At 40.0% G+C, this 22557-nt stretch overlaps 1 protein-coding gene across 5 annotated transcripts; it reads left to right on the top strand.

Annotated features, from left to right (window-relative positions):
* The first annotated feature begins 5023 nt into the window (after window positions 1-5023).
* On the top strand, window positions 5024-21035 carry SSBP1 (single stranded DNA binding protein 1). Of its 5 annotated transcripts, XM_021692920.2 has the most exons (8): window positions 5035-5116; window positions 5725-5791; window positions 7737-7797; window positions 8400-8540; window positions 8765-8852; window positions 10322-10410; window positions 14162-14235; window positions 20904-21035. In XM_021692920.2, exons 2-7 carry the CDS (start codon window positions 5768-5770, stop codon window positions 14203-14205), a joined length of 447 nt encoding a protein of 148 aa, XP_021548595.1. In that variant the 5' UTR covers window positions 5035-5116; window positions 5725-5767; the 3' UTR covers window positions 14206-14235; window positions 20904-21035. The 5 variants fall into 5 exon arrangements, with proteins under 5 accessions (XP_021548594.1, XP_021548595.1, XP_021548591.1 ...); XM_021692919.2 differs by lacking the exon at window positions 20904-21035 and having other exon boundaries at window positions 5024-5156; window positions 14162-14371; XM_021692916.1 differs by lacking the exons at window positions 5035-5116; window positions 5725-5791 and adding an exon at window positions 6952-7092.
* Window positions 21036-22557: the final 1522 nt, after the last annotated feature.

The following is a 22557-nucleotide window of genomic DNA, read 5'->3' on the forward strand; positions in this document are numbered from 1 at the left end:
TTTTTTGTTTTGTTTCCTGCTTTTTAAAGTAGAGCTTGAACTCACAACCCCAAGATCAAGCCACTTATTTAACCCATCCCTCTACCCACCTCCCTTCTGGTAACCATGAAGTTGTTCTTTATAGTTAAGAGTCTGTTTCTTGATTTGTCTTTGTATTTTTTCCCTTTGCTTGTTTGTTTCTTAAATTCCACATATGAGTGAAATCATATGGTATTTGTCTTTCTCTGACTATACTCTCTAGTTCTATCCATATCCTTGCAAATGGCAAGACTTCATTCTTTTTTATGGCTGAATAATATTCCATTAAATATATATACCACATCTTCTTTACCAATTCATGTATTGATGGACACTTGGGCTGCTTCCATAATTTGGCTACTGCAGATAATGCTGCTATAAACATTGGGGGTGCATGTATCCCTTTGAATTAGTGTTCTTGTATTCTTTTTTTTTTTTTTTTTAAAGATTTTATTTATTTATTTGAGACAGAGAGAATGAGAGACAGAGAGCATGAGAGGGAGGAGGGTCAGAGGGAGAAGCAGACTCCCTGCCGAGCAGGGAGCCCAATGCGGGACTCGATCCTGGGACTCCAGGATCATGACCTGAGCCGAAGGCAGTCGCTTAACCAACTGAGCCACCCAGGCGCCCCATAATGGTCAGGCTCTTATACATAAAATAATATTGGTCATAAAGGCATTTCATACTTTCTAGTGTGTCATGTTAATGAAGGTAGCCTGTTAATGGTTTGTAGGCTTATTTGCTGCCTTATATTCTTCTTTATCCTCCATTTAAAAAAAACAAATTAAGAAGTGTTTTTAAATCGAATAAGCCATCATATCATTCTTTGTTCTGTCTTGGAGTAGCAATTCTTCCCATGCAGTTAAGCAGGGTAAAGTGCTCTGGATTGTCCATTGCCATTTTAAAAAATCTAGTCTTTATTCAAGGTCTTAAAATGGAGTTGGTTTATCTCTTGCCTCCCCAACCCCAGCCATATCCCTTGCAGTAAAGTGCAAGGTCAACCACAGTTTGTGATTTAGAAACAGGTTATATTATTAAGCATATGCAATGTATAGACCAGAATTCTTTGATTATACTTGTCTTCTCAGGCATTTACAACTAGTACTATTAAGGTCTACGACCTCTTCTCTACCCTGCTCCTCAGAGCCCATGTCGGCACCTGAGTGCCAGACTACTGCTTTCTCTCCCTCTCTCTCTGGAGGTGGGGGCTCCACAGTAGCACCAAGTTACTAAATCAGCATGTAGCTGCACAGACACTGTTGAGTGTAAGAGGGACTGGGTCTTCACTGGGCTGGGGATTTAATCCCTTCCAGTTCAGCTGGAAGTTGAAGTTGATCCCTTGCCTCAGTAAGAAGCTCCATCCTCAGTCTGAAGTTCCGTTTCTGCACAGAGATCACAAGATAACCCAGGAACTAGTTATCAAATGTCAAACTATCAAATATTAACATCACTGGACTGACAATATTAAACAAGTTGAACTTAAATATTTTAGGATAAAAATATGCTGCTTTCTATAGCTATATCTTAAACACACACAGACGTTATGTTGCCAACAGATAATCTTGAGACTTAAAGGAATACTGTTGTGCTTAACTAAGCTCTAACCTATGTGTCAGTTTATAGATGCTATTATCCAAAACTGTATAAAGATGAACATTAAAAGATAAAAGTCACCATTTCAGCCTGAATGGTTAAGCTTGTTTTTTTAATCTCTGTATGAACCATAATTTCAATCCTGAATTACATAAAAATTGTCAGATTTTTTTATTTTGAACAATAAAAACTGTGGATTTTTTAAATAACAACAAAAAGTAGTCATAATAACTAATAACTATGAAGTGCTGCTAAAATTGCTTTTGAGCCACTTTAAAATAGATGCTGTAATCCATTTAGATAGTAAGTCTATAATCTTCCAACTGTTATTATGAGTTTTGAGGAAAACTGATTTATTTTTGTAAAAGATTTTATTTATTAGACAGAGAGCACACACACACAAGCAGGGGGGAGGGGCAGAGGGAGAGGGAGAAGCAGACTCCCCGCTGGACAGGGAGCCCGACGTGGGACTTGATCCCAGGACCTTGGGATCATGACCTGAGCCGAAGGCAGACGCTTAACCAACTGAGCCACCCGGCGCCCAAGAAAAACTGATTTAGAAGCAAAGTGAAAATTTCCAAAAAATGTTTTTCTACTGCAACAAAATTGTCCAGAGCTTCCTATCTGTGATAAAGCACTGCCAGCCCTGGTCTCTACCACTTGATGCCTCTAGCTGAGACTTTTTCTAATTTAGAGGGGAAAAAAGGCAAGGCCAGAGATAACTTTGTGGCCCTGGTCATCTATGATAGACACTTCTCTTTCTCAGCTAGCTTTGCATAGGATGAAAGCCCTGAATTATTCCACTACTGCCAGGGGTAAATGGTAACTGATTAAATTCACATTGCTATCTGTCACTACTTCTCAGCATCAAGAAGGACCTTTCTGGGTTCAGGGATGAACTATAGACAGTCTATAACTATGCAAATTGGAGATTCTTGAAAGAGTGGCATCTCTATTACAAAAATACATTTCAGTCACTATTCCAGGTCCCTGATTCTTCTGTTGTTTGTTTTTAGTCTTCTAATTTCAGGCTTAATTTGAGTATCCCTCTGGGTTCTTCCTATTTTTTCTTTCTATTTCTTCATTCTAGCCTGTGACCTGAACCCTTCTAAAGCGTCTCCTTGCTTTAAACCATAATTTTTGATTGGATATTCACAAGGTCCCTGTCCTCTAAGAGCTCACAGTCAATGGGGAAGATGTAGCACCTTCATGGTCATCCAAATTATAGTACAAGATAAACAGAATGTGTAAAGAAAGTGAGATGGGAGAACAAAGTAAGGACTTTGAGTAGAGAATTTTGAACGTATGGAGAAGGGCATTTCAGATGCTGAGAACAGTGAGAGCAAAGCAATGCTGGAGCATTTGTTGTGGGGAAGGAGGATCTAGTTGATATTAAGAAAATGCTTTAACTCATGACATCATGAGTTAAATGTCTTCCATGACATCATACATTTATATATTTTGTACATTTTAATGGTTTTTTTTTTTTTTTGGTCAAGAAGAAAAAGGAAAGTAGCACTTGCAATTTGTTTCAACAACCTAAGGAGCATGTGTATTGGTAATTCCTGTCTGAAAGCTGAGATTAGCGTAAGATGCTATTTATTTAGATTAAGATATTATTTATAAAGTTATAAGTTTGCCCAAGGCTGTCTGTTTTCAATTGGCGTGCTTTCTGCTTTTTTAATTTAAACAACCCTTTCCACACTCCTCACTCAGAAGTATGTGCAAATAGAAAGAGGGAGAGGTCAGTGGCATAATGAAATAACTTTTAGGGCCGAGTGGATATGGACAAATGGATGTAGGTGATGGGGGGAGAAGTTTTAAAGATGATTCCAAAGTTCAAGTCTGGGATAATGTTGGTACCATTAAAATAAACAAGTAGCTTAGAAGGGGGAAATTGGTTTTGGAGGAACAGATGAATTTTGCTTTTCATTTGACTCAACAGCTCAAGTAGAAGGAAGATTTTTATTTAAAGGAATTTTTTAAAAGATTTTATTTATTTTAGATGGGGGGAGCAGAAGGGGGAGGGAGACATTTAGGAACAGGTTAAAGTGTGCATTGGAACTGGGTGTTAAGCACAAACAATGAATCATGGAACAATACATCAAAAACGAATGATGTAATGTATGGTGATTAACATAACAATAAAAAAAAAGTGTGCACTGGAAACCATGTTAAGTAGTTCGTATTTTCTCCTTTAAGGGCAAAAATGGGCCAATGAAGGCCTTTAAGTAGGGTCCCGAGAAGGAGATTTACTTGTTAGAATGATCTGGAAGGTACCCTCCTTTTCTAGAACTGGGACAGGACAAGGACCAGCAGAGCAGAGACCTGGGGAGGCCTGCATCCTGCAATCCGTGGGACCCCAACACCCTCTTGCTAAGCAGGGCCAAGATTAGGATGAATGAGGCAAAATTTAAGGGGTGCCAAGAAACACGGAAATCACGATCAAGGTCACTTTAATGCAATATTTTAAAAATATTAAAATTAATGAAAAGATCCACAATGAAGAACATATCAGAATTTTAAATAAAACAAGATCAATAAGCTGATGTTATTTAAAACTGTTTAAGATTGCAACTTGGGCAAGAAAAATTGTCAGACATGGCAATTCCCGTAATTGGAAATAAGATAAGCAAAGAAGTAGATTTTTGTAAACATTATTGATCAACTTACTTCTATTAAAGCCAGGAAAGTAAAACTACAATGACTTCTGGTTTTGGTATAAATAAAATACTTAAACTTAATGTGAGTTTTTAAATACCTTCTCTTCAAATTTTCGATATTCAAGTACTTTAATGTTCTGGAATTTTTTTTGGTATATGTAAAAACGTTCGTTTTTTTCTTGTGCCTCAGGATTCAATATGGCTCAGAACTTATACTTAGTCAAAATTTTGATTTTTTTTGTTCATCACAGATTTAATTATATATATTTAATTAATACATTCTTAAAATATTATCCTGATTCTTCTTAAAATATTATTTTGATTGCCAAATTTTTTGGCACCCCTTGAATTTTTCTCTCCCAGCCCTACTACTTTTTCTGGTTTCCTTCCTACTTTAGCAGACCTGGCCAGTCTTTCCCTGAGGCCTACCTATCCTTTGTTTCGTCTACCTCGGCCCCTCCTGGTCCAGGCTGGGAAGCTTGTCAAATAATTTCATTTCGTTAGAAACTTGAAATCAGCTCCACTCACCACTCGGCGGCGTTGCCTCATCCGCTCCCGCCCGGAAAAAAGCTCGCGGAACTACCTCATCAAGGATGCTTGTTTCCCGCGGCGCTGGCCGGATCATTTCTACGACGCACGCTGCAGACTTTCCGTTTTCTTATTCCTCTCGCGAGGCTTGCGTCCTCTCTGTATCCGGAAGTGCTCGCCTAGCGAGAAGCTGAACCGGCTAGAGCGTCCGGGGCGGGAGGGAGGGAGCCAGGAGTTCTTCGCTAGGTGTGCGTGCGGCTCTCTGTGGCTCGGGAGGTTGTTCTGTGTCTGTCTTGGCCGTTCTCTTCTCACCGGTGCGGTTCTGTGTCTGTCTTGGCCGTTCTCTTCTCACCGGTGCGGAGGACTTCAGGGTTTTCGGCCACTTCCCCAGTCCCTTTACATTGCTGGTTAGGAGCGCCACCTTTCAGAAAGGGCGCCCGTTCATCCCGGCGGTGAGGCCGGGGAGTCCAGGGATCTCCGTGGTCTTTGCTAACGGGATTGGAGGCAGTAATTTTTGCAGCAGCAAGTTTCAGATTTAAGCCCCTTGGTGATATTGTGATACTTTGAATCCTCACTATGTGCTAGGAACTAACTCAGGAGTATTGGATGTGGCAGTGAATAAATCAGACGAAAATCCCAGCTCTAAGGGGGCTTGCATTTTAATGAAATTTGAGAAGACTGGAATGCAAATGGGTATAAATCAGAAAGTATTTTTTGTATGTGTTAGAAGAAGCCAAGGGGAATAAAAAAGACAAACTATTTTTTTGGAGGGGGGAGTCCTCGTAAAATGTGCAGGGATGTTGATGTTTATGGTCGCAAGGTGGACCGCATAAAAATTAGGAATGCAGTTAGGAATTTAGGGTTAGTGAATTTGTGCTCTTGCTCTGAGATGTAGTATTTCTCTCTCTCTCTCTTTTTTCAGGGGAAGACCAGAGACTAGTTTGTAGGAAAACCAAATAGAAGCCATGTTTCGAAGACCTGTATTACAGGTAATCACTTTTCCATATTAGTGTTGAGATGTGTTATTATCAACCGTAGTGATCAGATTTCTTCAGGCTTTGACTGCAGAGGCAAAAGACCTTTGAGCCCACCTACTTTTATGTGTACTCATTTGGTAGGGAGGATTTACGACAGATTTTACTTGTGTAAATGATGTTCACTAAAACAAAACAAAAATTTTCTAGCTTGCGTGTATAATGGGGGTCATAATTTTTTAAAACATGTTACTTGCATTTAGATCAGTTAGCATTTAATGTCTTTAGTGATCTAAAGACTGTGAGAATCATTTCCAGCAGTTTTCTATGAGACACGTGGTTCCATTTTGACCAGCCCCCTCCTCTGCGGTCAACCTTCCATCCCCCATCTCCCTGTACTGAAGAGTGCAGCTGAAGTCCTCATGTCACCACAAATGTACTATGTCCTGAATTCCTTCTCGCTCCCACCAGTCTAACTCCTTATTTCTCCAGACACTAGCCAGCCTTCAGCCAGCCTAGACTACCCATTTTCCTCACTTAAATTTGGGCACGAAGTTTGTAGGTTCTTCTTCCTAACACCTCTCTCACTCTTCATCCTTTTAAGACTGATAAAGAATCAGTTCCTCTCTGAAACCTGTTCTCATCTCCCCCAGTCTGCTGTAGAATTGACCCTGTATTCTTGGATCCCCACTTTAACCTATACACAGTTTTAGCCTGTCTTAGTGTATGTGTGTTGAAATGTGGAACGTAGAAGAGTTACTGCTGTCTTAATACTACAGTGTTAAGATATGTAAAAGAGAAGTTTAATTTTAAAAGTTATCCCAGTTAAAATCTTTCCCTATTTCTGCTTTTCTAGTGGGTCTTAATTTTTGTGTTTCCCAAATGAGACCTATTATTCTGAGACTTGTGAGCTCTGGCTCTTCTGAGTACTTCAGTTAGTACCTTTCTAGAAGCGTGATACCAGTACTAGTTTGTCTGAGTCTTTACTGTGTGGTTACTCCATCTTTGTTTCTTAACCACTCTGTGTCCCAAAACGTAGTGATAGGATTCCATAGTCAGCACTAGCCCAGGAACGGGTATTCATTTGGTTGGTGTACATCTGCTTTTCAGAGAAACAGTGCTACCACTCGACACATGCTTCTCTGATGTAGTGAGTAGCTCTCTGAACACTGAAACCAGCGACATGCCCGGGGCTGTGTGCTCCTCTCATGGCAGGAGCCCTTGAACAGAATGTCTTCAAGGAGACAGCAGAGGGCAGTGGGAAGAGTGGCAGCGTTGGTGTCAGATGGCCCTGGGTTCTAGGCACGACTTGCCAGGTATTTCTTGTAGGATTTTGGGCAGGGTACTTAATCTCTCTAAACTGTTTTTTTTTTGGTCTCTAGGGATAATTTTACATAGTTGATCGATTTATTGCAAGGACTAATTTGTAAGAGGTAAAGCACTTAGCTGGTATTCAGTAGTGATGGCTGTTACATCATTGCTGCTATTTTGTGTCAGTTACTATCTTCCTCTGACAGACTGACTTGAATAGTCCTATTTTTGTATTTTATCAGAGACTCCCATTTGTCTGTCTAGACTTTTTCCTTTGGTCTATCTAAAGCATGAATTTTTCCAACATACATTTGACTTTACCCTTTGTGTGCAGCCACGGAAGCACCACAATCAGGAAGGTTGCCACGGAAAAGAAACAGGAGGGGATTCTAAATCAACTTTCCTGGGCTTGCCGTCTAGGATTTGGTACCCTTGGGCTTCTGGAAGAGTCGGCCCTCAAGGCCCTCAAGCGTTTGCGTGGTCTTCCTGGTGCTGTGAGGGGGGAACACGTGACATGCATTGCTTGTCCTCTGGGGATGTGTGCTACAGGAGCTGCTGACCCGATGGTGACCGAGTGTGAGCAGGTCTTCTGTTTGCGTTTACCTTTCCTCCCAAATTAAAGCCGTTTTACTCATTTGTTCCACTTTAGGTATTTCACCAGTTTGTAAGACGTGAGTCTGAAATAGCTAGCAGCTTGGTTCTTGAAAGATGTAAGTAGTAGTTAATTCCCTATTTTAAAGTATGTTATTTATAGCAACGTACAGAAATTTTTAAACGTGTTGAGGAAGAGGTGCACTAGTTGGGGTATAATCTGTTAATCCTCAGGCCCTTGGCTCATGTTTGTGTCTCTGCTCTTGGCCTCGCCCCGTCAGGCTGCAGGGGCCTTGTAGGATTTCCTTGAGTCCTGTTTGGTTATCTCAGTCTTCCAAGGTCACATGCCATTTGGCTGAGGGAGTGAAAGTTTGTGCAAGCTGTTCTTTCACAGAAATATTCACTCATAAAGATTTTCAGATCTCAGATTTGTTCTTTTAATCATACAGTTTTTTCCAAAAAAGGTATTTTAATAAAGAATTTAAGATAAAATAAAGAGCTTAATGTTTGTTTTGTGGGATACTTTCCCTAAGAATATTTTCTCCCTTCTTGCCAACCCTTCTTTTCCCTCCCAGCCTCCCTTTATTTGCCCCAACTTAGCTTGGATCTTTTAGAACTTGGGTTTTGTTTAATGCTGAGATCGAGGTTAAAGTAGTATTTGTAGCTGTTCCCCTTCTGGACCTTTATCTGAATTTCATTTTATTTCCACACTGTGTTTCAGCTCTGAACCGTGTGCAGCTGCTTGGGCGAGTGGGTCAGGACCCCGTCATGAGACAGGTGGAAGGGAAAAACCCAGTCACGATATTTTCTCTAGCGACGAATGAGATGTGGCGGTCTGGGGAGAGTGAAGCCTACCAGATGGGTGAGTATAAAAGACTAGGGTTTTCATTGTATCAGCAATAAAGAGACAATATTTATTCTCAGTTAGTTGATTAGAGATGAGCTACTTTTAGAAAGAATCTTTCTTCTCTAATTCTGTTCCTTTCTTTTAGAAATTGTGACATTGGTTTTGCTGGGCATGTTGTCTTTTGGCGTTTGTTTTGTGTGCTGGCATTTATAACCATGTTTCCTATTCTTGTGATTTAGGTGATGTCAGTCAAAAGACAACATGGCACAGAATATCAGTATTCCGCCCAGGCCTCAGAGATGTGGCATATCAGTATGTGAAAAAGGGGTAAGTTGAGGAAGGAAGGATCTTATAGATTGGTTTAAAGAACTGGTCAAAGGTGTTTTCAGGGAATGCCTAACTCCTTTACCCTAATTACTCTGTTAACTGGAGATATTTATTCAGAGCTTAGTACTTATGCATGGCGTGTTGCCACGTGTGAGTAATTCAGAGGTTTGTAAAACATGGTTTAGCTTTCTAAGAACTTACAGTTTAGGGCAAGTAAGGGGTGTACATAAATAGAAGCAGATGAGGCAAGAGAGAGGCAGAGTGTACTGAGTTCCGTGTGAGCATGTGCAGCACGTGCTTTTAGGAGTTTCCATGTGGCCTCTTGGCATCTACTTAGAGTCCTTAGTACAGGACCTAGAGTGTCTGAAGCCTGACACAGGGAGGTATGGCAGTGTTCACAGCAGTTATGTTACGTTTGATAATTTTATGTCGGCTTAGTAGTTCCCTTTTGGGATGCTTGGATTGATTATAAATAAAATTTGTCTTTTCCAAACCCATAGAAGGACAAAAGGGTGTGTTGAACAGCATTTGTATTCATAGTTAATATATTTAGAAATGTACTTGTTTTATAGAAATGAAGTATATTTCCTGAAAAGTAATTTCAGGAATAACTAAAATTTGTTTCTTTTTAATAACTTCATGCCTTTTTTTATATATACTTCCATAGTCCTGTATGTATGTATGAATTTGTGCATTTACATACATCTATAAATACAGGAAATTTCAAGAAAAATATCTGTATGCAATGTTACCCACTGATTGATGAATTTGTGTGTATTCCCTTTGGCCTACAATCATTTTACCAGTTTTGTCTACTTTCTGTATTATGCTATTTTGGTGATGGTAGACTCTAAAAATTGATGCCAGCATGTATTTTCTACCCTTTAAAATCAGCTATGGTTGTCTTGTGGTTCAGCCTTCTAAATAGTGCAGAAGTGGTCGTAGTAATTAACTCTAAGTGAAATACTAAGCTGAAAACCTCCATTTTGAATTTTAATAATTTAAATCCCTTGAGAATAAGTTCATGAACCTGACTATGGGAAGGAATTTGAACAATAAGTGAAAATCAGCAAATCTGTTAGGGAGTCCAGAATCAAAGGTGGGGGAAAATGACACTTTGGAAATCAGTCCTAGAGATTGGAAGGATGCCACTGTGTTGCTCTTCCATTTCATGGTCTTAAAGTCGCCTTTTTTTTTTTTTTTTTTAAACTTTCATGAGGACTGCTGTCAGCTCAAGGCTGAGAATATTGTCCTTTTTCCCTGGGTGTGTCAAGTCTGTGTGGACATTCTGTTTCAGTACCCTTAATATTCCTGATGTTGAACTTTGAGATGCGGTAGCAAAAACGAGGTTATGCGATGATTCTGTGTTTCATCCTTAGTATGTACTTGTTACTGCCTCTCACCTGACTCTCTCTTGTAAAACAGATGAGACTCTCCAGACTGAAAACTGTAAATTTTACATTTATCAGGTCCCGAATTTATGTAGAAGGGAAAGTAGACTATGGTGAATACACAGATAAAAATAACGTGAGGCGGCAAGCAACAACAATCATAGCTGGTAAGAAGCTTGTGATAATATCTATTCCCCCCACCCCCTTCCCCTCTTTAAAGGCTTGGCTTGTTGTAAGTAACTTGAACAGGGGCTTTGAGGACTGATGCCTGAGATTGTCAGGCAGCTCACCCTGAGAATTGTGAGTCTGTTTGTGGGTTTGCTATGAGTGTGTACTTCTGATCCTTCAGAAGTTGCCTCTGTTTCATTTCAGTAACTTTTGAGTAGAGCATCTGTGTCAGTACTTAACTGTTTGAAGCGAGAAAAACTTTAATGTCTTTGAGGACATGGTCTAAACAGGGAGAAGGCTGTGCCAAGATAGAGTTGCCCTACTGTGAGTGGCATTAGACATTTGTGCAGGTTTATTCACAGCCTGCCTGGTCCTTAACATGATGATTTTAAGTTCCTGTTGTTTTCCTTAGACAAAATGTGAAACAACGTAGGAAACATGGACACGAAAGCTTAAAGGTCAAGAAGATACCTCCCAGAGCAGAGTTTTCAAACTTTTTTGAAAATTCTACAAGAATTTTGAAACAAATGTAGCCCTTTGGACATGTTTAAGTTGACATGAAAATATTTTTCAATATGAAATTGTTACTCTGAATTGTATTAATGGATGTAAATGCCATAGCAATTTGATACCCATCGTCCTTGAAAAAAACACATGAACAAGCTCTTCAACATTTGGAAATTTTATGTTATTTCTTTTTTTCTGAGCTTGTTTTTCCATTTTCTCCTAAGAAATGTATCTTAATAAATATTGTATAGTTAAGAATGTTTTATTATTCATCCTATTATGTTCATAAGAAAAACACATACATAAATGGAAATTTAAAAATATTTTTAAAAATTCTGTGATATTGGGGCGCCTGGGTGGCTCAGTTGGTTAAGCAACTGCCTTCGGCTCAGGTCATGATCCTGGAGTCCTGGGATCGAGTCCCGCATCGGGCTCCCTGCTTGGCAGGGAGCCTGCTTCTCCCTCTGACCCTCCTCCTCTCATGCTCTCTGTCTCTCATTCTCTCTCTCAAATAAATAAATAAAATCTTTAAAAAAAAAAAAATAAAAATAAAAATTCTGTGATATTACGACTATTAATATTACATTTCTTCTTGATTGGGTTATCATTGTGTTGTTTTTAGAACATAAAGTACCAGGGGCACCTGGGTGGCTCAGTCGGTTAAGCGACTGCCTTCGGCTCGGGTCATGATCCTGGAGTCCCGGGATCGAGTCCCGCATCAGGCTCCCTGCTCAGCGGGGGGTCTGCTTCTCCCTCTGACCCTCCCCCGTCTCATGCTCTATCTCATTCTCTCTCTCAAATAAATAAATAAAATGTTTAAAAAAAAAAAAACAAGAACATAAAGTACCAAAGCAATTTTAATATATAAATTTGAAAACTGAAATTTTATTGGAAATGCATCTTTTAATGAGAGAGATGGCCATTTTTTATCTCTTCAATAAATTGTTGAAATAAGACCCATTGTTAAACATTAATTCTATTCTTTTATTAGTTTTTATGGATATAAACACTGAGAAACCTTTTGTATAAGTAAGTACATAGAAATGAAAGAAAGTAATGTCTCAGTGTTTATGCACTTCTGAGATATGCCAAAATTGGATATCCTTTAAAAATTAATTTTTTTAATTATCGAAAATGTCAAACATACACAAACATAGGAAAGTGGAAAAAAAATATTTTGTCATTTAGCTTCGACAGTTATCAACTGATGGCCAATATTATTTCTCCTATTTCTCCAGCCCACTTTTCCTCCGCTTGGATTATTTTCTAGTGAATTCCAGACATTATATTATTTCATCCATAAATATTTTCAGTAGGTATTTCTGAAAGATAAGGATTCCTATTTAAAGCATAACTATAGTGCTATTATCATACATAGTATTAAGAAATTATTAATTTTTTTTTTACCATACATCACAATGTTTAAATTTCTTTGATTGCTTCATAAATACAAGTCCATAGGTTATCTTACGTGGTTTATATGTATCTTAAGTCTCTTTCTTAATTTCTTTTAAATAACAGAAATTTATATTCTCACAATTTTGGAGGCTAGACCTCTGAGAACTTAAGTCTCTTAATTGACAGATTTTCCTTTTACCTTTCTTTTTTACCTTGCTCCAGAGTCCATGTCTTAACCACTGTACCATATTGATAAATTATAATTTGTTATAAATAATAAATAATATATTTTCTTACTGGTTTCTTTGAGGTATATTGACCTTGAAAACCAACATAGTTATCTTTCTACCCTCATTATCAGGCCTTAGATGAGGTCCTGTCTGACCATTTTGATTTCATAATTCTTGGGTGTCTTGATAGTATTTCATTTCTGCGAGCTCTTCTTCCTTAGGCCATCTCTCCAGAGATATCTACCTGTTTAAAAATTTTTTTGTAGACCTCTACAGGGCGTAGAACTACACCTATGATTTCATCAGTGGAAAGTCAAATTTTCTAATAAAAATTTAGCATTTCTAAATCTCTATCAATTATCTATTTATAAAGCATTTAACACTTTCCTATTCCACTATAAACCAAAAGTGTGGGCAAACTTTGGATTGTATGAATTGTTCTGAACCAAGCCAACCACTAAATAGAAATAGTTCAGATCATCTGTCACTTTCTTTTCTTCTTGTCACTAGTATTCACAGCATGGGTGAGTTAATTGAACAATTAATAGATTTATGGCCAGTAGTAAAAATGAATAGATCTTTAGTGACATTTGAATTGAAAGAAATAGTTTCTTTTTTTTTCTTCAATTAACCAACATATAGTACATCATTAGTTTTTGATGTAGTGTTCAATGATTCATTAGTTGCGTATAACACCCAATGCTCAGAAATAGAATTTAAATTTGGTTGCTTGGGGGTTTTTTTTCTCCTAGGGATCCATGTCTTTAACATAAAAGTAACCACCAGTGGATGGCACTCTTGCCTTTTTACACTGTGGTGTCAAGTTGTAATAATCTCTTCTGCAATAACCATTCTGTATCAGAATATTCTGTTTTTAGAAGACTGTAGTCATAAATACTGTAATAACCACTTCTTGAATAATTCTAAAGTTACAAGAATCTGGATTTTTTTCAAGCTATACAGGAAATACTACTTCTTTTCCTTTGCTCGTCCTAAGCTAACTCCACCTGGGACAACATTTTAAGTGCAGTATCTGATGTTCTTGTGTGAAAGTGCTCTCTCTGTAATATTGATTAGTAAAAATTTTCCCAGGAATGAGTATATAAAAGTCAATCTGTTTTAAAATGTAAAAATAGAATGTCCTCTGTGTGAGTGTGACAGCCTACTTAAAGACATCAGTCTATCTGTGCTCACAGGGCCATATGTTGTACCCCATCCTTTCTCCACACCTCCAGTGTGTGAAATGTTATGCCTGGACCCTCTTCTGTGTGAGGACATGCTGCCTGGTTTCATGGCATCTGAGCATTGCCGGCATTGCAATTTGTGACTAGTTCTTTTGTAGGAAGTTACTGCTGAGCAGTTATAATTGTCTTCAGGAAAGACAAGAAATACCACACTTCTTCTCACAAGGTCTGAATTGTCACGTAGCTGAAGCCCAACTTCTAGCTCCTTTGGTGCCTGTTCTGTGCCTCTCATGAACATAGCAGGAGTTATTTCACATTTTGGGAATTTTTCTAAAATCCTGTTAGATAAAGCACTAAAGTATGTATTATAGGGGAACACTTAAATGAGAAAGAGTTCTGAAAATAATATTTACGATTTGGTTTCTTTACAGATAACATTATATTTCTGAGTGACCAGACCAAAGAGAAGGCGTAGAATGGACGATTCTCCTTTGGCCATTGTTTGGTACAGTCTCATTTCCAAATCATGTATAGTCTTTATAGTTCCTAAGGACAAGAATTAAAATATTCTTTTATATAAAATGAGTGATAAGACTTCTCCTGACTCTTACTCCCCCTCCCCTTTTTGTCTCATAGACCTTTGTAGCTAATTGTTTATTCTTTTAAGGATGGTTTCTGTGTACAAGTGTGCAAAGTAGTGAACTGTCAGGTTTGTCTGTGTTAGGGCAAAGGGACAAGTGTCCTTTGGGATGCCCCCTTGTTTTCTGTGCACACTTTTATAGTATTGATTCAGCCACTGAGTTTGTTGAGCTTCACTATGTGCCAGGCATATTTTTTTTTTTTTAAGATTTTATTTATTTATTTGAGAGAGAGAATGAGATAGAGAGAGAGAGCATGAGAAGGGGGAGGGTCAGAGAGAGAAGCAGACTCCCCGCTGAGCAGGGAGCCCGATGCGGGACTCGATCCCGGGACTCCAGGATCATGACCTGAGCCGAAGGCAGTGGCTTAACCAACAGCCACCCAGGCGCCCTGTGCCAGGCATATTTATCCCGTGGTTGTGAAAAATGATTTTCTTACCGTTTGCTCTATAAACTAGATGGCAAGGACTGTATCTTCTCTGTTTACCTGCACCTTAACCAGTGCTTGGCCCAGAATAGATACTCAATAAATGGTGACAGATGAATGATCCCAATGGGATATTAAGCTTTAGCCCAAACTGGAAGGGGTTGCTGAACAGTGGTTGGTATCTAACCTAAACAGCTTCAAGACTAACCTACCTTCTTCACCTCTTCTGTTTTTGGACAAATTTCACTAGCAGCATTTATGAAATAGATTTTTTCAGCAGTAAAAATCTAAAATAATAAGGAGGGATGAAATAGTTCATCTCCAGGTGATGCCACAGGAACTCTGGTTCCACTATTTTCTATCTTTCTAAGCCCAATTCGCTATCCTTTTTGTCTCATCCAGAACTTGGGGGAGTCCCCTAAACAACCTTTGATATTGCCTCCCTAGGTTAGAGCCTCAGGTGTGACATTTTCCTTTAATTTTCCACATGGTCCCTTGATGCACATAGACAGATCATTGTGTATACAGTTACTTTCATGATAAGATTCTGGAAATTACAGAGTTCTAGTAATTTCCTAATAAATATTACATAAAATAAACTCAGGTTTTCAGTGCGTCTTGTACTGTTTTTTGTTTTGTTTTGTTTTTTTTAAAGATTTTATTTATTTATTTGAGACAGAGAGAATGAGAGACAGAGAGCATGAGAGGGAGGAGGGTCAGAGGGAGAAGCAGACTCCCCGCCGAGCAGGGGGAGCCCGATGCGGGACTCGATCCTGGGACTCTAGGATCATGACCTGAGCCGAAGGCAGTTGCTCAACCAACTGAGCCACCCAGGCGCCCCGCGTCTTGTACTGTTTAAGTCTGCATCAGACTTGCATGGGTCTGCCTGCTAGTTGGCTGCGGTTGTTCAGAGTTGGCTGCTGCTGAGCGCGGTGTTTGGATCCGATGATAGAAGTCCCTCATTCTGTCTAGGCCACCTGGGCTCCAGCTTTGCCTCCGGCCCAGCCTGTCGATGCGTGCGCCAGACCGCATGTCTTGTCCTCTCCGCCTGAGAGCTGGATGGCCGGTCTTGGGTTCGCAGTTCACGTGCTGCACTACGGACCCCACACTGGAGCAGCATTTTGTACTTACATACAGTTTGCTCAAGGAAAGATGGAGCTCCTTAGCTTTACTCTCTTCCTGCCCAGAATTGTAGAAGAGTGATTGCCAGTCCCTTCTATCGGCCATCTTTTTTTCCTGCTGCTGGGACCATTAATCAGTACGTTAACTATGCTTCTAACCGTCTGTGGCGTAGTCTTCACTCCTTCGTGCCACATTCCTTAAGCAAAATATAATGTAGATAAAATTGATCTTTGGGCCACTCTTTCTTGGCACAGCTACTTATGTACTCCTTAAAGGTTGTGAGAAGTGATGCAGATTAGTATTCCTGTTTAAATAGTGTGCTTTGGGAAGGTAATACGGTGAACAAAACAGTTTAATGACCAGCCCAAAGCAGCTGTGAGTCTAGGGCACAGGGGCAGGAAGGTGGGCCCTGCAGGATCCGTGCGAGCCGAAGGCTTCTGCACACTCCCGCTGGAGCTTACTTGAAGGGCTCTGAGGTTGGGCAGCAGAGCTTTCAGAGTCACCTCTTCAGTGCAGAGGCCTCAGCATGTGCGTGATGCTGCAGACCCGAGGTCCACAACCGGGCAGGCTGCCTGAGCCCAAACTCTCCCACCTGGGAATCCCCCTGTGCTGAGAAACTATGTACCTCACCCAAGCTGGTCTTGGAGTACATGTGTGGAATTTGGTAGTGGGAATAGTCAGTAGGGGTCTCCTAGGCCACTTTTTGTGTCTTGCATTCCCTTTTTCATGTTGTTACGGTGTCAGGGAATATACCTATGGAAAACTGTCCTTTGACTTTGATTTTGGGATTCTGTGTTAGGTGGAAAGATGAGTATGATAGAAGCATGGGAGAAAAAGTTTCAAACTTCAAGCATGTGTGGTATTACCCCATTTTTGAAAAAGAAGTAATTGATAAAAAGTATAGGTTTAGAAAAGTCTGGGAGGAGAAACATCAAAAGGTTGTGATGATCTCTGGCTGGGTGGGGGGATTATGTGTGATTTTCCTTATTTTTTGCACTTTTATATATTCTATTTTTTTTTTTTTTAGCATTGAACATATATTATTTTTATAATAAGAAAAAAGAAATGAAACTTTTCACTTTGGGGAAAAGGTCTTTCCATTATTTCCAAGCCAGGCTTGCACTTCTGATTGACCATCCGCTGGTACTGCTTCTTGTACTAGAGGTGAACAAGATAATCTCTCATGTATTTACCCCCATCTTCTGCATCTTAGTATTATATGCTTAGATACTTCATTCACCTTTTTTTCCTTTTTTTTTCTTTTGTTTTTCTCTTAATACATGTATGTAACCCAGAATGACTGACCTTAAAGAGCAACACATATGAGATCCACTCTTTGCTGCCAGTACAATTGTCAAGGAGTCATTCATTTCTTAAAAATTACTGGGCAGTGAATCCAAAGATATCCCAAAACACCAAAGACGCGTTTTTGTGGCTGTTTTGGGGATTGTCATTGCCAACTGGGTTACAGCCCAACCTCTACAACTCAGAAAAAATTACTGGTAGTTTCTCTGTTCCCAGAAGAGACTCATGCAGTTTTTGAAGGCAGGGTTGTCTTTTACTCAGACTACCCGTTTGTCCCCATCCAGCTTAGCCTAGCACAGTGGTGTTATAGGGCTTTCTAAATGTCGTTTAGTTGGATTGCACTGAAACACTGACATGAAAATGAGGGCAGAATCACTTTCCTTATTTTTTTGTCAGGGTTTGCATTATATGCTGTGAAGCGTGGTGGGAGTAGCAGCAAGCAAATCATTGTAGAAAAGTTAATGAGTTATAGAGAAATCTCTTACAGGGTAGTAATTACCATATTAATGCCTGACATTTATTGTGTACTTACCAGGTGCCAGGCCCTGAGCTCAGTGCTTTTTATCGTTGTCTCATTTAACTGTTACCCTAAGAAAGTGGTATTATCCTGATTTTACAGGTGAGGAAATGTGAAACTGAGAGGTTAAGTAACATGTCAGAGTCATGCAGCCTATGAGGCACACCTAGAGTGGGAGTTTAGGTATGTGAAGTTCGCATTTTGCTTTCTGCCTATTCTCTGCTTCCTGCTGCCTCGCACTTCCGTTGGTCCTGCTGTCCCGAACCCTCCATGGCTAACTTCTGACCATCTGGGGTGCATCAAAGTTACACTGGGAGTTGCAGTACATAGTAGGTTTTGGTTGGGACAGAATTAGGAGTGAGGGGGAAATACCTCTACCTCTTTATTATTTCTCATCCTCAGTCTGATGACCCTCCAGGAAAATAAGTCGCAGTTAATCTCTGTACCAAGTTATCTTTACATATTCCTCTTGCTTCCTTGTTACCAAGCAGTGTTTCTTTACTGATTAGAATAGGTTCACAGTGTCTGCTCCTCTCGTTGTTTCCTCCAATTGTTTCCTTCCTACTGAGGGTTGAAATTGTCAGCAAGATTGCTCAGAAGTTTGACAGGCTCACTTCTCAGAGGATGAGGCTTCTGGCAGGTGTCAGCGGGGCTGCAGTCTTCTCACTACTGTATTTGCTTCTGTGCTCTTCCCACAGTCTGTGCTAGGATGGTGTGTAGCTTTTTAGGCTGTCCAAATCATGCAGGCAGAGTAATGACATTTCGCCTTTTGTCTCTCTATTCTTCATCCGTTTGCCTCTGCCATGCTTTGGGACCTTGGGGTGTTGTTTACCGTACACATGTACACTGCAACATTTTTTAGCTTTCCTGCTGCACCTGCTGTTTGGAAGAAGGGTGGCCTATCGTGATAGTTCAGTTAAGGCTGTGTAGTCAGACAGCTTGGATCTGCACTTACCGGCTGAGGGGCCTCTGCTCCGTTTCTTAACTTTCCCTGCTGTGGGTTTTTTTTTGTCGTTTTGTTTTTCTGTGAATAAAACAGGGAAAATAGTAGTCCTACGTTATAGGCCTGCTGTGAGGAATAAATAATGCATATAATTTACTTAGCACATATTAACTGAATCAAGTGCTCATACACACTGGCCGTTGTTACTCCTGTAGTTATTTTAAACAAGGCATATCTCTTTTGGTCCCCATGCCCATCTCCCCAAGTCTCATAGGATACTTACTAACTTTAGATTAGGTGGTTGTACTTGGCCTTTGTTGTTGTTGTTAGTGTCCATGGGTTACTGAGAACATAGTCCGTGTTGTGTTTTTTTGTGTTTTTTTTTTTTTTTTTTTTGCTTTTAATCTTCCATGGCTATTTAAGGTTAATCTGGGCATCTTTTTAAACTCAAAAGTCAGTTGGGCACCTACTTTGTACCATGCGTGCATGCAGGCCTAAAATAGGGATAAACAGAACAGCGCTCCTGCATTGAAGGAGCTCACAATCTAGGATGATGGGGGCTGGGTGGGGAGGACAGAAGCAGGAGCCCATGTACAAAGTGTGCTACCGTGTGAGGAGCACTCTAGTAATGGTAGAAATAAAGTCCTGTGGGCACAGATGAGAATAGTTAGGTTAGTTTTCAGCAGGGACAACAGCATGAACGAAGGTCCAGAAACATGAAAGTATATGGATCAGTGAAAGATAAAACATGAAAAAAGGAGTTGGGGCTGGATCATAAAAGGCCTTGAAAGCTTACAGAGGACTTCGGCAGTGGGGAGCCGCATGTTTTAAAATAGATGTATCAGAACTGTGCTTTAGAAAGAATGGAAAGACCTGTGAAGGGCTAGAAGGGGGGAAGCCTGCAGGCCGTTAGGAAGCAGCTGAAGGAGCCTAGAAAGGTTAGCAGAGTGGGGATTGTAGGTAACACGAGAGAATGTGGTCTTCCTGTTTTGTTCACTGTGCAACAGTTATGTGCCAGATCCCGTTATGGGCTCTGGGTAAGGAATACAGAGTAGAAGAAGAACACGTAACTCCTGCCCAGGGTGCGCTGGGGACCGAGTAGGTGCTGGTGGTAAGAGAAAAGGCCATTACGAGAGAATTCTGAAGCTGCTTGGGCAGCTGTGTGGATATTTTGTTTCTGAGACTAAGGAACGTGAATGTGGGAGCCGATTTGAGAAGAGGATAGATCAGGAGAATTTTGAACATAGTTTAATCATAGATTTTCTAGCTTATATTTGATATTAATGAGTGGAGCTCAGAAGAGAAGTCAAGATAAGAGTGGCTTTTTTTTTTTTTTCTTCTGCCAAACACTTTGGAAGCACATTTTGTGAGAGAACATAACAAATGTTGTCAGGATTCCGGCTTTCTGTTGTGGAAAACCATATTACGGGAAAGATTTCCAGTTGCTTACCTGTTTTACAAGGTAGCAGGGATTTGTATTAATCAGGTGTGGCAAGATGATAGACATGAAGACAACTGTCTTGAAAGAAGACTTTATTATTATAGTTCTCAAGAGGAGTTCTTATGCCACCACATGGAGGAGCACCAGGGTAGGCCAGAAGGCAGAAGGAATGAGGGGAAAATGTTCAACAGAGCTTTTATTGTGGTTTTTGTGGGACAGAATAATTTTTACCAGGCTTTGGGCAATAGGGGTGGTCCCTAGTTGTCAGGTACCTGGGGATTTTGGGCAGAGGAATAGTGTTCTGGACTGCAGGAGCCTGATAAAAGGAGGCTAATGGTGGGTGTGGAATCAGGATTGGTTGGTTTGTGTATTAAAGACATGTTCATGGGCAAGTATTTACTATTTCTAGGAATTAGGTAATGTTGGGAAGGGGTTTAGTTCTTCCCAGGGTCTGCCAGGCCCCAAGATGTCAAGCATCAAAAAATACGGAAACATGATTAATTCACTACCCAATATCCATTTTCCTTTCCACTGAACCCATTAATTTACAGAGTCCATATTTAATTAGGGGTGACAGTGTGCACAGCTGAAATACTGCATTTCTATTCTCCTTTGCAGTTAACAGTGGCTAAGGGGGTGTAAGCAGAAGTCATTTGGTGGTGCTTCCAGGAAAGCTCCTTAAATGATTAACTCTGTTGGGAGGCTCATCCTTTGTGCTTCTCCAGACCCTCACCTGGCTTTTTCTTGTCTGAAATGTGGACATGATGGCTGAATCTCCAGCAGCCATCTTGGACCATGAGACGATCTTCAGGATGGAAGACAGAAGAAGCTGGGATCTGCGATGACCATGTGGAACCACCATACCAGTCCTGGACGGTGTATCTCTGGATTTCTTTGGGAGACACAAATAAATCTCTACCTTGTTTAAACCACTTATTTGTGCTTTGCAGTTAAACCTCATTCTTACTAATTCACACATTCTTTATCTCCATATACACAGTGAATTCATTACTCTAATTCTTTCTCTTCTAAGACCTTCCACTGCTAGCAGAAGTAAAATCTTACCTCTATTGTCACAGTCCTTCAGAATTGTAACCTATGTCTCATTCTAAATTTGGGGAGTGACTGGCACATACAATGTGCATAAAACCTTAGCAGTTAGCCTTAAAAAGAGTAAATATAAGTATATAAATAATAATTTTTCATTAAATAAATATTACTTAATTTTCCTTGAAGCCTCTAATGAGGACCCTTAATTAGCAGTCCCTTGTTAAATAAAGTAGTGCTTAAGAACAGAAGTAGCACCCTTATGCTTCTCCTGGTAGTATAGCGGACTACATAATCTGGAGTGACGAGGTGTCCCACTGCAAAATAACCAGATGCTAAGTATGACATAGTTTTTATCATATCCTTGGGTATCTTAGTTTGGGCTTAACAAAACACCAGAGACTGGGTGATTTAAACAGCAGACATTTTGTTGCAATTCTGGAGGCTAGAAGTCCAAGATCAGGGTGCCAGCATGGTTGGTCTCTTGTGAGGTCTGTGTTCCTGGCTTGTAAGCGGCCACCATCTCGCTGTGTGTTCACATGACCTATTTTTGCTGGCAGAGAGCGAGTGAGCTCTTGGTGTCTCTTATAAGGACTCTAATCCTGTTGTGTCAGGGCCCCACCCTTATGACCTCATTTCACTTAATTGTCCTAAAGGTCCTATCTCAAAATACAGTCACAATGGGGATTTAGGGTTTCTATATGTGAATTTTGAGTGGACACAGTTCAATCTGTAGCATTGGGCTTGTAGGAAGAAAGGAACTTCCCCAAGTGATAAGTTCTAAACTAAGCTGAAACCAGAGCAGTAAGTAGGAAAAACACACTGAAGAAAGGGAGTTCCCTGATGACATGCTAATCTTGACATTGTGGTTTGCACATAAAAACAAAGGGTATGTGTCAAAGATGTGGCTCAAACAGTCTTGGAATTAGAAGAGCATTTCTCTTCAACAGGAAAGGATGTCTTATCACTACTTCTCTTTGACAACTTACTTGCTTGCACTGAGGCTTTAGCAAGCATAGTTGGGAAGGAAAGAAAAAGAATTATTAAGATGGAAAGGAAGAAAGTTACACATGCTGTGATTACATAGAAACCAGAAAAGAATCTGTAGATGAATAATTAAAAGTTGCTGGAAATAAGGTCAGTATACAAAAGTCAATTGCAAACAACAGCAAAGATGCCGTATACAAGAGTGTCAGAAAATGAAAGGAGTCTTCCAAGTGCATGGTCTCTATGGAGAACATAAAACCTTATTGAAATACATTAAAAGACTGAATGTATTGGTAAACCATCTCCCCAAATTGGTATTACAGATCAAATAAAAATTCCCAGAAGTTTTTTTGGGCAACTGGACAAGTTGATTCTAAAAATGCGTTGGTAAGCAAAGGTC

This window comes from Neomonachus schauinslandi, chromosome 12, assembly GCF_002201575.2.
Source record: "Neomonachus schauinslandi chromosome 12, ASM220157v2, whole genome shotgun sequence".
Taxonomy (NCBI): Eukaryota; Metazoa; Chordata; class Mammalia; order Carnivora; family Phocidae; genus Neomonachus; species Neomonachus schauinslandi.